The 11,605-nt window shown below is 61.4% G+C and overlaps 3 protein-coding genes across 28 annotated transcripts in view; 2 read left to right on the forward strand and 1 right to left on the reverse strand.

Annotated features, from left to right (window-relative positions):
* The window catches only part of DGKZ (diacylglycerol kinase zeta), a 42,449-nt gene extending 40,514 nt beyond the window's left edge, over positions 1-1,935 (forward strand). For 10 of the 22 annotated variants that reach the window (XM_036859448.1, XM_036859436.1, XM_036859437.1 and 7 more), the window contains 4 exons: positions 314-434; positions 519-552; positions 697-889; positions 1,145-1,933. In XM_036859448.1, the coding sequence (XP_036715343.1) occupies positions 314-434; positions 519-552; positions 697-889; positions 1,145-1,261 (465 nt within the window). In that variant the 3' untranslated portion in view covers positions 1,262-1,933. Of the gene's footprint in view, positions 1-313; positions 435-518; positions 553-696; positions 890-1,110 lie in introns of all 22 variants that reach the window. The other 12 variants (XM_036859452.1, XM_036859440.1, XM_036859441.1 and 9 more) reach the window with 7 other exon arrangements.
* Positions 1,936-2,050: 115 nt separating this feature from the next.
* MDK (midkine) lies at positions 2,051-5,269 on the forward strand. Of its 5 annotated transcripts, none has more exons than XM_036859462.1 (6): positions 2,051-2,302; positions 3,573-3,649; positions 3,798-3,965; positions 4,086-4,247; positions 4,602-4,667; positions 4,938-5,265. In XM_036859462.1, the coding sequence occupies exons 1-6, from the start codon at positions 2,238-2,240 to the stop codon at positions 4,961-4,963; spliced, it is 564 nt and encodes a 187-aa protein (XP_036715357.1). In that variant the 5' UTR covers positions 2,051-2,237; the 3' UTR covers positions 4,964-5,265. The 5 variants fall into 5 exon arrangements, with proteins under 5 accessions (XP_036715357.1, XP_036715358.1, XP_036715361.1 ...); XM_036859466.1 differs by lacking the exon at positions 2,051-2,302 and adding an exon at positions 2,349-2,582; XM_036859464.1 differs by lacking the exon at positions 2,051-2,302 and adding an exon at positions 3,230-3,284.
* A 1,324-nt stretch (positions 5,270-6,593) lies between these two features.
* On the reverse strand, positions 6,594-8,030 carry CHRM4 (cholinergic receptor muscarinic 4). Its single transcript, XM_036861863.1, has one exon. The coding sequence runs from the start codon at positions 8,028-8,030 to the stop codon at positions 6,594-6,596; it is 1,437 nt and encodes a 478-aa protein (XP_036717758.1).
* Between the last annotated feature and the right edge of the window lie 3,575 nt (positions 8,031-11,605).

Raw genomic sequence — 11,605 nt, forward strand, 5'->3', positions numbered from 1 at the left:
TGCCCCCCATCCCTGTCCAGCCCACAATCGGTGTCCCTGCATACGGGCTTCCTGGCTCATTCTGCCTGTCCCTGGTGCTCAGAAAGGATCGAGCCTTAGAGGAACCGCAGGCTCCAAGGCTCGGTCGTCAGTGCTCCCGGGGCGTCCAGGGGCACCTGAGGTGAGAGAAGCCCATCGTGTCTCCCCTGCGCTCCAGAAAGACCCCCAGAGGCCCCTAGGGAGCCTAGGGCCTGTGTGAGTTGGGGGGCGTTTCTGTGGCTGGAAGGAGGGTGGCCCTGAGGGGCCCCAGCCCTGCTCTGCCTCCTGCCCCCAGCTCCAGGAGCTGCACCGAGCCGGAGGTGACCTCGTGCACCGAGACGAGCGGAGCCGCACGCTCCTGCACCACGCCGTCAGCACCGGCAGCAAGGAAGTGGTCCGCTACCTGTTGGACCACGGTGAGCTGTGCCACTGGGGCCCCTGGGAGGAGGGAGAGGCTGCCAGGCCTCTCTGACCTCCCCCTCCCCCTTCCCCTTCTCCAGCCCCCACAGAGATCCTTGATGCTGTGGAGGAAAAGTGAGTATGTGGGCAGTGCAGGACCCCAGTTACCCTGGAAACCGCCCTGTCTTTATCTAGCCCCTCCCATTCGGTCCTGTCAGAGCCCATAAACCCTTCCTGGCCACATCTGTCATCCTCTGGGCCACCCCCCCCTTGCCCCAGGACCCTGAACTTCCTACCCTTTCTGATGGCCTTCGGGAGACAGGAGGGCTCAGAGGACTGGATGGGGTCCACAGCCAGCCCCTGTTCCCCCAGCGGGGAGACCTGTCTGCACCAGGCCGCAGCCCTGGGCCAGCGCACCATCTGCCACTACATCGTGGAGGCCGGGGCCTCTCTCATGAAGACAGACCAGCAGGTGAGCAGACTAGCAGGGCAGGCAGGGAATCCACGCAAACACAAAGCAACCCTTTCCCAAACTCCAGCCCGGGGAGAGGGGAGTCTGGGGGAGGGCCGCCTCTGGGGATTCAAAGCTGTCCTTCAACCAACGCAGTCCAGACCCCGAGAACCTGAGCCAGCAAGAGTTGGCTGCTCCCCGAGGGAAGAGCCCCTGTCTTCTAAGCCTGCTGGGGCCGACAGGTCCCTGAGGTGATGGCAGCTCCCCCTCATCCAGGGCGACACTCCCCGGCAGCGGGCTGAGAAGGCTCAGGACACAGAACTGGCCGCGTACCTGGAGAACCGGCAGCACTACCAGATGATCCAGCGGGAGGACCAGGAGACGGCTGTGTGAGGCCAACGGCGCAGCAGGAGGCACGGGCCGCCAGAGGACCAGACCCCTCCTTGCCCACCTCACTGCCACATTCCAGTCGGATGGCCAGAGGGACTCGGGATCCAGGCCCCAGGGAAGAAGCCCTGTGCTGCTCCCTGAGGAGCTGCCCAGACCTAGGGCTGGACTCTGAGGAGCTGGGGGCTGGGGTGGGGGGGTCTCACCCAGTCCCCTGAGGCCACAGCCTAACCCAGAGGCTCACAAGGGACCAGGAAACTGGACTGGGCTGGGCAGACCATTGCGGGGGCTGGGGGGGGGGCCCTCACCTTCCCTGCAGTGGGTGCCCTGGAGTTGAGGGCACGCAGCCCGGAGGGCAGAGGGCCTTGAGGCCCCATGAGGGAGCCCCCAGGAAGACGCTTCCTAAGCCTCCGGGTCCTTTAGGACCCTCACTCTGAGGCTCCTGGGAGCTTGGGCCCTGACACCCCCCTACCCCCACCCCCAGGGCTTCTTCCCGGAAACACGGAGCCTGCTGCATCTGCCTGCCCGCCGCCCTGCTTAGCACCTACCCGGTGACCCTCCTCCCAAACCCAGTCATTTCACCTCCGACTGTGTGGCCTGGGGGGCGGGGGGGGGGGGCTTTCACGGTGACATGTTTACAGCTGGGTGTGACTCAGTAAAGTGGATTTTTTTTTCCTTTCCGCTTTTCTTTTTTTGTGGGGGAGGTCTTCCAGAAGCAGCGGGAGCTGCTGGGTTATCGTCCGGGTGGGGGACTGGACACCGTCGACCCAGACCCAGACTCATTTCGAGGGATCCTGGTGCCCGTTTCGGGGTGGGGTCCGAGGGGCTGCCCGGGACCTGACCCCTGCCTGGCTGCCGCGCTGGTCGTGGCCGGGGGAGGAGCTGATTTCCTCCTGCTTCCCGCTTCCCGCGGGGAAGATAACAATGAAAGTGAAAGAGGTGGAGCGGGGGCGAGGCCCGGTTTCTTGGGCCCGGTCGCCCCATGGCCTGGGGCAAGCCCCCTCCTCCTGGCCTCAACTGCTTTCGCTGTTTAGGGGGTCGGATGAGGTGATCCCCGAGCGTCCAGGCTCAGAAGGGGTGGGCGTTTGCAGCCGCTGCCGGGCCGCGTCTGGAACTTCTCAGACGGCTGCTGTCGGCTCTAAATCTTAACCAAATCCAGGCCTGCGGGCTCCTCCTTCCCCAACTCCCCCGCCCCCCGCGCGCCCCGCCAACCTGCGCGTGGAGAAAGGCGCAGCGGCCTCCGCGCCTTTCCGACCCCTGCGCTTTTCTGGGGTCCCCCGTCCGAACCCCATCCCGACACTGAGCAGAGCATCTCACTGCACACCTGGTGAAGCGACCCGAGGCGGGGGCTGGCGCTCCTTCCCCAGCATCTAAGGGGCGCTGAGAGTCGAGCGGGCCCTGGGAGGCGGAGCGGGGCCTCGACGGGGTTAATCACTGCACCCGGGGCTCGACGGACAGAGCCGCACACAGGCTCGAACGCGGGCCCCGCGCCGGGACCTGTGACACACCCGGGGCTCCGTGCTCCCTCCTGGTCTCCACCTAAGGCTCCGTGGCCATGAAGGGAAGCTGGCGTCCAGAGGGGAAAGGGGACGGCCCCGAGGAGGGGGCAGAGGGCGGGGACGACAAACAGGGGCCTGGACCGAGGGAGCGCGAGATTGGGGGCTGGGGACAGGGGGTTCCGGGACAGGACGGAGACCCGGGGCTGGGGATGGGGACGCCAGGAGAGCCCGGCGTCTGAGGGCGGAGGGCACCGGCCGGGCGAGGCGAGGCGAGGGTGTGGGGCCGAGCGGCGGGAAGAGGGGGTAGAGGCGCGGGGGGCTCGGGAAGGGAGCGGAGGCGGGGACGCCGGGGTCGGGGGGCGGCGCGGGTTTGAGGGGAGGGGGCGGGGCAGGTCCTTCGTCGGTGGGGGGGAGGGGGCGGGGGCCCATGTGACCGGCTCAGACCGGTTCTGGAGACAAAAGGGGCCGCGGCGGCCGGAGCGGGACGGGCCCGGCGCGGGAGGGAGCGAAGCAGCGCGGGCAGCGAGCGAGTGAGCGTGCGGGGCCCCGGAGGGCGCGCGGCGGCTTCGGCCCCTCGGCCGCTGCCGATCTGGGGGCTGGAGGCGGGGTGGGGGTCTGAGCTGCGTCCCGGGCTCCAGGCGGCCCCTGGGGAGAGTCCTCCCGCTTTGCGCCCCGGCTGGCGGCGAGGGGCCAGCCCCCCAAGTCCGCCGCCACCGCAGTAGCAGCCCGACCCTTTGGGCCTGGAAACTGGGGAAAGGGGGTGGGAGGTTCGCGCCTGCGGCCCCCAGTGGGGACTCTGACCCGTGCTCTACCCCCAGGATGCAGCGCCGAGGCTTCCTCCTCCTCGCCCTCCTCGCCCTGCTGGCGCTCACCTCCGCGGTGGCCAAAAAGAAAGGTGATACGGAGGGTGGGGGGGTTTAAGGAGGGCTGGAGCCGGGCAGGTGAGACCGGCAGCCTCGGTTCCGAGGCCGGACTCCAGGAAGGGGTCTCCGAGTGAGTCTCTCCTGGCCCGGGTCCTGAGCTCTGTTCCCCATGCGTTGTAGACAAAGTGAAGAAGGGAGGCCCGGGGAGCGAGTGCGCGGAGTGGACCTGGGGGCCCTGCACCCCCAGCAGCAAGGACTGCGGCGTGGGTTTCCGCGAGGGCACCTGCGGGGCCCAGACGCAACGCATCCGGTGTCGGGTGCCCTGTAACTGGAAGAAGGAGTTTGGAGGTGAGGTGGGGCGCAGGCGGAGGGTAGGCAGGGGGCCCAGCCTCGCGGGGACCTGAGCAGACCCGTGGAGGGGACCACAGGTCAGGCCACCCAGCTCTGACCCGGGCACTCTCCCGCCAGCCGACTGCAAGTACAAGTTTGAGAGCTGGGGGGCATGTGATGGGGGCACAGGCACCAAAGCCCGCCAAGGCACCCTGAAGAAGGCGCGGTACAATGCCCAGTGCCAGGAGACCATCCGTGTGACCAAGCCCTGCACCCCCAAGACCAAAGCCAAGGCCAAAGGTTAGCAAAGGGGGCAGGGGGGTGGGGTCATCACAGGTGGCTGCCCCTATCTGTGAAGGGAGTGGTAAAGCCTGAAGTTTTGGATCCCGGCCAGTGAATTTTTGACGTGTCCGTACCGGGTTTCCCTGTAGGTAGAGACACCTTAGGTGGGCAGTACTGAGGGCCCCGCAGAGGGTGCTCAGGAGGTTGAAATCCTGGCTCAAGTAAGGGCAAAGTCAGCTGTTCTGTTGGAGCCTTTGGCTTGGGATTCAGGGAAATCGTACTGGAATGGCTTGGCTTTGTCATCTCTCCAGCAGGTGGGGGCAGTTTCTATATGGGAAGGACTTCACGGTCCTTACTTCCTCTTTCCCTTAGCTTCATTCCTGACTCACAGCAGCCCTGGAGGCCAACAGGGCAGAGGGGAATCTGCCCACTTCTCAGGTGAGGGGACTGAGGCTGTTGTCCAGGGCTGCTGGGACCAGGACTGAGACCGGGAACTTGAAGGTTTTCTGATCCCCAAAGTCTAAGCTGGGGGAGTGAGGAATGTCCAGCATCATAATGGCTGTCCTGTCCCACAGGGTTCCAGGCTAGCTGATAGAGAACCACCAGGGGGCAGAATTTTCTTTTCTCTAATGTCTTTGTTGGGGGGAAGGGGTTCTCCAGTGGGTCACCCAAACCCTGCTAATGCGGTCTTTCTTTCTTGTTTTACAGCCAAGAAAGGGAAGGGAAAGGACTAGCGGCCAGGCCTGGATGCCAAGGAGCCCCTGGCTTTACTCGGAGGCCTGGCCCACGCCCTCCCTCTACCGGCCCAGGATATAACCCACCAGTGCCTTTTGCCTGCTCGTTAGCTTTATCAATCATGCCCTGCTTCTTCCCTTTCACTTGCCCACACCCACCCCAAGTGCCCAAAGTGGGGAGGGACAAGGGATTCTGGGCAGCTTGAGCCTCGCCCAAAGGGATTTGATTCCCCTGTACCCACTTTTCTTCTTCCCCCAACGATGCCATTACTAAGAAATAAATAAATGTCTTTTTTTTTTTTTCCCCAATAAAAGCTTTCTTTTAATATATAAAAGCCCCTTCCCAGGAAGTTTGCTGTGGTGATTTGTTGGAGGTGGGAGAATGGAGGAAAGAGAGGGCTGGAGGGAACGGTGGCTTTCAGGGGGTTGAAGACTTGGCGGTGAGTGCCCCCCAGAGCTCATGGAGAAAAAACGGTTATGAAAATTCCTTCCAGGGCCCCCTACTGACCCCTGGAAGGGTGCCCCCCATCAAGTCCCCCGAGCCTCTCAGTCCTGTTTCTCCAGGGGCCAGGGCTGGGGGAGGGAACCCAGGAGACTCGCTAGAACTGATTCCCCCCATCTCAGTTTCCCCCAGGTAAAGGTCTTTTGGTCCAGCCCACTGCCAATCCAGAAGGTTCCGTCAGTTGGGAGAGGAGAGATGGGGGTCGCTTGCCTGCCTCACCAGCCCCGCCCCAACTGTCACTGAAGCCTGTGTGTGGGTCAAGTCCACCCCCGTTTTCTCCCTGGTGACCCACCAGGGCGTCCCTCACACTGCAGAGGCCAGCCGTGAATACCACTCACCACAGTCCCACCTTCACTACGTGTGACCCGAGCCAAGCCCGCTCCTTGGGGAGGGAGGGCAACTCTTCAGAATGACAGGGGCCACTCAGCTCAGCCTGGGGAGGTAGGTGGCCAGACCCCAGTTCCTGAGTGAACCCCTGATCTCCCCACTAGCCCATCCTGAATGTGACCAGGGTAGTGCTGTAGGGGGTGTGCTCAGAGCCCACTCTGCCTGGCCTCCAGCCAGCTCACCCACCGACCCACCCACCCAACCAGAGCCCTGCTGAGTAGCTGCAGCAAGGGGAGATTTCTGCCCCTGGAGTGAGATATAGGAGGAGGAGGCTGAGCCTACATGCGGGGTATAGGGGGGCAGAAAGCACCGATTACAGCAGGATGGGGGACCCTTCCCTTCCTGAGCCTCCTTTCCCAAGCACTGGCCCCTTTGCTCCTCCCAGAGGGGTGCTGGGCTCTGCTCCCCTCCAGAGGTCCGTTCTTTCAGCCACGCTGGCTGGTCACAGTGGGGCAGGTGCCCACACAGGCCAGTGCTCCCCAGCTCCCTGCGGCAGGACAAGAGACATGGGTCAGACTGTCCAGTTTGGTCACTTCCTGGGGCTGATCCTCCTTGGCCTGAGCAGAGACCTGGTCTCTGAATCCAGCCAGAGCCTCTTCCTGAGCCTCACGGGGTCTCGGGAACATCAGTTCTCTTCAGCAAACATGAACACTGAGAAGCGCCTCCACATCTCTCCCTGGCAGCAGCTGACAAGTGGTCCCCAGCGCACACAGCAGCACCTCCAGTGGCACCCCTACCTGCCTACCTGGCAGTGCCGATGTTCCGATACTGGCATAGCAGCAGGTGCCTGAAGGTCTTTTTAAAGGTGGCATTGCAGAGGGCATAGCAGGCCGGGTTGATGGTGCTGTTGACGTAGCAGAGCCAGTAGCCAATGGACCACACGGTGTCAGGGATGCAGCTCTGGCAGAAGGTGTTCACCAGGACCATGACATTGTAGGGCGTCCAGGTGAGGATGAAGGCTAGCAGAATGGCAAAGATGGTCCGAGTCACCTTGCGCTCCCGGGCTGCCATCTGCCGCTTCTTGCGCACCTGGTTGCGGGCGATGCTGGCAAACTTACGGGCCACGTTGGCCGCCGGACGCATGCCAGCCGGCGTGGCAGGCACAATCTCGATGGCTGTCACACACTCGTTGCCTGTCTGCTTTGTCACAATCTGGATCTTGGACCATTTGGAGGCCGGATTGAGGGTCCGTGGCTGCAGGGGAGGTGCAGGTGTGGCGGGCGTGGTGGCCTCTGTGGTTGACAGCTCTGTGGGTGGTCGTTCCTTGGTGTTCTGGGTGGCACTGCCAGAGCTGGACTCATTGGAGGTGTCCTTGTCAGCCACTGGGCGTGGTGGTGGGGGGAGGACCGGTGGAGGGGCCTCCTCTAGCTTCCCGTTGCGCAGCTCCCCCCGAGAAGCTTCTCCTGGGGGTGGTTTCTTGACACTCTGCTTCATCAGGGGGCTCTTGAGGAAGGCCAGGGTCTTGGCCTTCTTCTCTTTAGGGCCTTCGGGCCGGTGCTTGTGAACTCTGCTGCGACTGGCCAGGGAGATGTGGATGTAGAGCACCGTCATGATGACCACAGGCAGGTAGAAGGCGGCGATGGCCGTGCCGAAGGTCACCGCCGGGTTGGACAAAAACTGGATGAAGCACTGGTTGTCTGGCACCGTCCGCTTGCCCACCACAAACTGCCAGAACAAGATGGCAGGCGCCCAGAGCACAAAGGACAGGACCCAGGCAGCGGCAATCATGAGGCCCGCCATCTTGGTGGTACGCCGCGCTGGGTAGGTGAGGGGCTTGGTGACGCAGAAGTACCGGTCAAAGCTGATGATCAGCAGGTTCATGACGGAGGCATTGCTCACCACATAGTCCAGGGCCAGCCACAGGTCACACACCACGGCACCCAGAGGCCAGTAGCCCTTGATGATGTACACGGTGTAGAGGTTCATGGAGAAAGCGCCTATGATGAGATCAGCACATGCCAGGCTGAAGAGGAAGTAGTTGTTGACCGTCTGCAGTTGCCTGTTGACTTTGATGGATAGCATCACCAGGATGTTGCCCACGACAGTCACGAGGCTCAGTGAGCCTGTCACCGTGGCAATGAACACCATCTCCACTGTCTCATAGCGGTTATGGGTTGACGTGACCAGGCGCACAGACTGGTTGCCCGAGCTGCCATTGACCGGTGTGAAGTTCGCCATTTTGGCTAGCAGCAGTGGGCGGGCAGCGTCTGGAGGAGGAAGGAGAGAGGAAAGGGGTGAATGGTTGAAGTGGCCTAGAGGGGTGAGGGGGGGTGCACGGGAGTCAAGGCGACAGAGGAGCATCATCATCCTGCAGAACTCCGTCCTTAGAGAACTCTGTCCCATCACTTCCTCCTGTGTCCGGTCATTCATCCTTTATTGAGTGCCTACTCTTGTACAAGCACTGTTGTAGGCGCTGGGGTTATGCTGGGGTTACAGAGTGAAGGAGACACACGCAGCCCCCACTCTCACGGAGCTTACAACCCTATCAGGGGAGACGTACAAACATGTGAGCAACAAAAAGGTGCTAGAAAGAAAACAAGGGCAGGTGATGGTGAGTGAGTCAGAGGGGTGATCAGCGAAGGCCTCTCCGAGGAGGTGATCTGGATGATGATGAGGAGGCAGCCACAAGAAGAGCTGCAGAGAGTGGCCTAGTCAAGGGCAATGGCAAGAGCAAAGGCCCTGAGGCATGTGTAAGGCATGGACAGAACACCAGTGTGGGTGGAGGGGTGGGGGGAAGAGAGGTCCCAGATATCAGTATGTGGCTCTGGTCAGAGGTATTCATTCATTTACCCATCTGGTCATTTCTTAACCAAACATTACCGGGGACCTGCCCTCCAATCCCTACAGAAGGCACTAGGGACAAAGGCAAGAGTGTATACTACCAGCTAACATTTATTGTCTACTCAGTGCCGGGCACTTTCTACACTTTTTATAAGTATTCATTCATTTCATCCTCATAACAAACCTATGAAGTAGATACTGTGTTGTTTTTGTTTTGTTTTTTTTTTGGGGGGGGGCATGTGGCTCAGCAGGCAGGATCTTAGTTCCCCAACCAGGGATTGAACCCGAGCCGCCTGCAGTGGAAGCACGGAGTCTTAACCACTGGACCGCCAGGAAAGTCCCGGATACTGTTATTTTTTACTAACAGATGAGGAAAGTAAGGCACGGAGATGTTAAATAAACTGCCCAAGGTTCCACAGCTCCTTGATCTCACGTTGCTGTCCCAGAGCTAAGGGTTCTGGTAGAGGGAGGCCCAAAGAGCCACAAGAGTCAGTGATCCCACCTTGGGGAAGTCTTCCCAGAGGACCAGAAGAGGTGACATGGAACTAGGAATCCAAGAAGGAGGAGGAGGAAAATGCCACTGTGGCAACCCCTCCCGGAGCCCTCCCCCGTCCCCAGGGCATGGGGATGCAGTGCAAGGGTAGCTGGGGTCTGTCAGCAGCCAGGGGCTAAGACCTGTAAAGAATCAGAAGCCTAAAGGGCCCATCAGCTGAGGAAAGACACACATGGCTTCCCAGGGGCCAGTGCCCTCCCCAAGGCCTGACAGGGAACCCAAAGGGTGAGCGAGTGTCCCACAGGGAAGAGAGGGGCTGCAGGAGGGGGGCCTGTGGCCAGCCCCTGAGGGTACCCCTCGGCCCACCGGTACACACCACGGCGCCCCAGCTGGGGTCCTCCAAGCACGAGGCTCCTCCCCAGAGCCTCTTCACATCTCCTCCCCCTCTTCCTCTCCCCTACGTGTGAGGGAGGCCCACGCCCAGGGCACTGTGCCAGGGCAGCCGCTCAGCCCAGCCTCCTTCACACCCGCCAACATGCGCACCATTACACACGCACACGGGCCCATCACAGCCATGCCAGCCCCGCAGCTCCCTGTCGTATATGCAGTTCTGTGCGTCTGTGTGAGGGATGCAGAGGAGAGACAGTGGGGTGTGGAGGAAGGAGCATGCGCCCCACAGCCCAGGCTCCACGGCCAGCAGGGTCTTAGCTGTGTGGCTTTGCACAAGCCACCTCACCTTCCTGCTTCTCTCTTTCTCATCTGCAAAACAGAGAGGATGTCTGTCCTGGGGCAGCCTCCCTCCGGCAGCAATGGGGGTCAGCAATTGACTCAACTCCATCTCCAGCATTAACGTGCACTGCAGGCTGGAGCCAGGTGCCGGGGTGACGCCCCCTCTCCAAGCCTGGCTTCAGTCTCCTTAAGCCACCATCACAGATGCAGATGCAGACACTAGACGCAGAGGCAGACCCAGACCCAGCCTCCTGGCCTGGTAGTTTCAGTTCTCATGCCCAAATCCTTGGTTCACAGGAGAGGCTCACAGAGGGGTGGTGCCACCCCCAAGGTCACAGAGGAATCAAGGGCAAAGACCAGATACTGCCCTCTCCTGGGGGGCGGGGGGTCTCTGACAGCCCTTTTCAGTGCTGAGAGACTCCAAAATGGAACCTCAGGCACCACCCTCTGAGGAGGGGCGGGAGGGCAGAGGCACCCAGCGTGGAGAGGCTGTCCTTCCAGGCACCTGCCCGTAGGCACAGGGTGGGCAGGAGTGACCCGTCAGCCAGCCCCAAGGAAACCCTCGTTCTAGCCTCCCAGGGTCAGGACACAGGCCAGTGAGATCAGAAAGGGGCTGGAGGTACCAAATAGGAAAAACATAATCGCTTTTGTTTATTGAGTGTTAATTATGAGTCAGGAATCCCTCTGAGCTTTTTATACAGATTATCGGGTTTAATTCCTACAGCAGCCTGAAAAGGCAGGTGCTATAAGTATCTTCATCTTACTGAAGTAAGTATCTTCTTACAGATGAGGATAATGTTAATTAACTTGCTTAAAGTCACCCAGTGTGTAAGCAGGGGCGGGGGCAGGATTAGAACCCAGGAGCCACCTTCTTAACTGCAAGGTGCTACTGCCTCTAGAGTTGATTTCCTGACTCTGCTCTCCCCTCCTCAAAACCACACCACTAGGGGTGGGTCAGGGGAGGCCTGGGTAGGGCCCCTTCTCATTCACTGCCAGCTCCCACACTTAGCTTTCCCAGAAGAAAAGAGACCTCTTGTCTCCATCTGGACAGCTTATCTCCAATCAGGTGGCCAAGGGTTTAGTCCCTCTCTGGGCCCTCTTGGGGAAGCTGCCAGCTGCAGACACGGCAAGGCACTCTCCCTGTTCCCCACCCAAACTATCTTTCTGGACCCCTGGGGGTCACCCGCAGACGTTCTGACTGCACCCTCTTCTGGGGCGTTTCTCTGGGACGCACGCCCGCCCGAAACCTGGGGAGGCGAGCAGCCGCCGCCCAGGCAGGCATGTGCGCACCGCTAGATGGCAATGTCGGTCCCTGGGCGCCAGCTCCGGACCTGGAGAGGATGGCCGCTATTCGCCACCGCCCCCAACTCCAAGGTGACTGGGAAAGCAGCGGAGGTCCCAGGCCGGGCCTCCCAGGGGAGGGACTTGGGGCCCCCCTCGCCAGGCCTCACCCCGTAGCTGCCTTTGGCTCCGCACGGGGTTCAATGGTGGGAAAGTTAAGGGCGCCTGGTTCCACCCCTCACGCGGCGAGGAAAGTGTGGGCGGGAAGGCGACTGCGAGTTCTGTTTGTGTGTGATTACTGGGGAGCTCGAGTAGAAGCTAGTAGCTGTCTGCATGTGCGTGTGTTCGCGCGCTGGGCCACGCCTGGATACCAGTGCGCCCGTGTGCATGTGAGCATGCTCGCGCGGTGTGGACACGTGCATGTGCATGCGTGTGTGCGCCTGGAGTGCTGCGGCCTGGGGGATGCACA

The sequence above is a fragment of the Balaenoptera musculus genome, chromosome 8, assembly GCF_009873245.2.
Source record: "Balaenoptera musculus isolate JJ_BM4_2016_0621 chromosome 8, mBalMus1.pri.v3, whole genome shotgun sequence".
Taxonomy (NCBI): domain Eukaryota; kingdom Metazoa; phylum Chordata; class Mammalia; order Artiodactyla; family Balaenopteridae; genus Balaenoptera; species Balaenoptera musculus.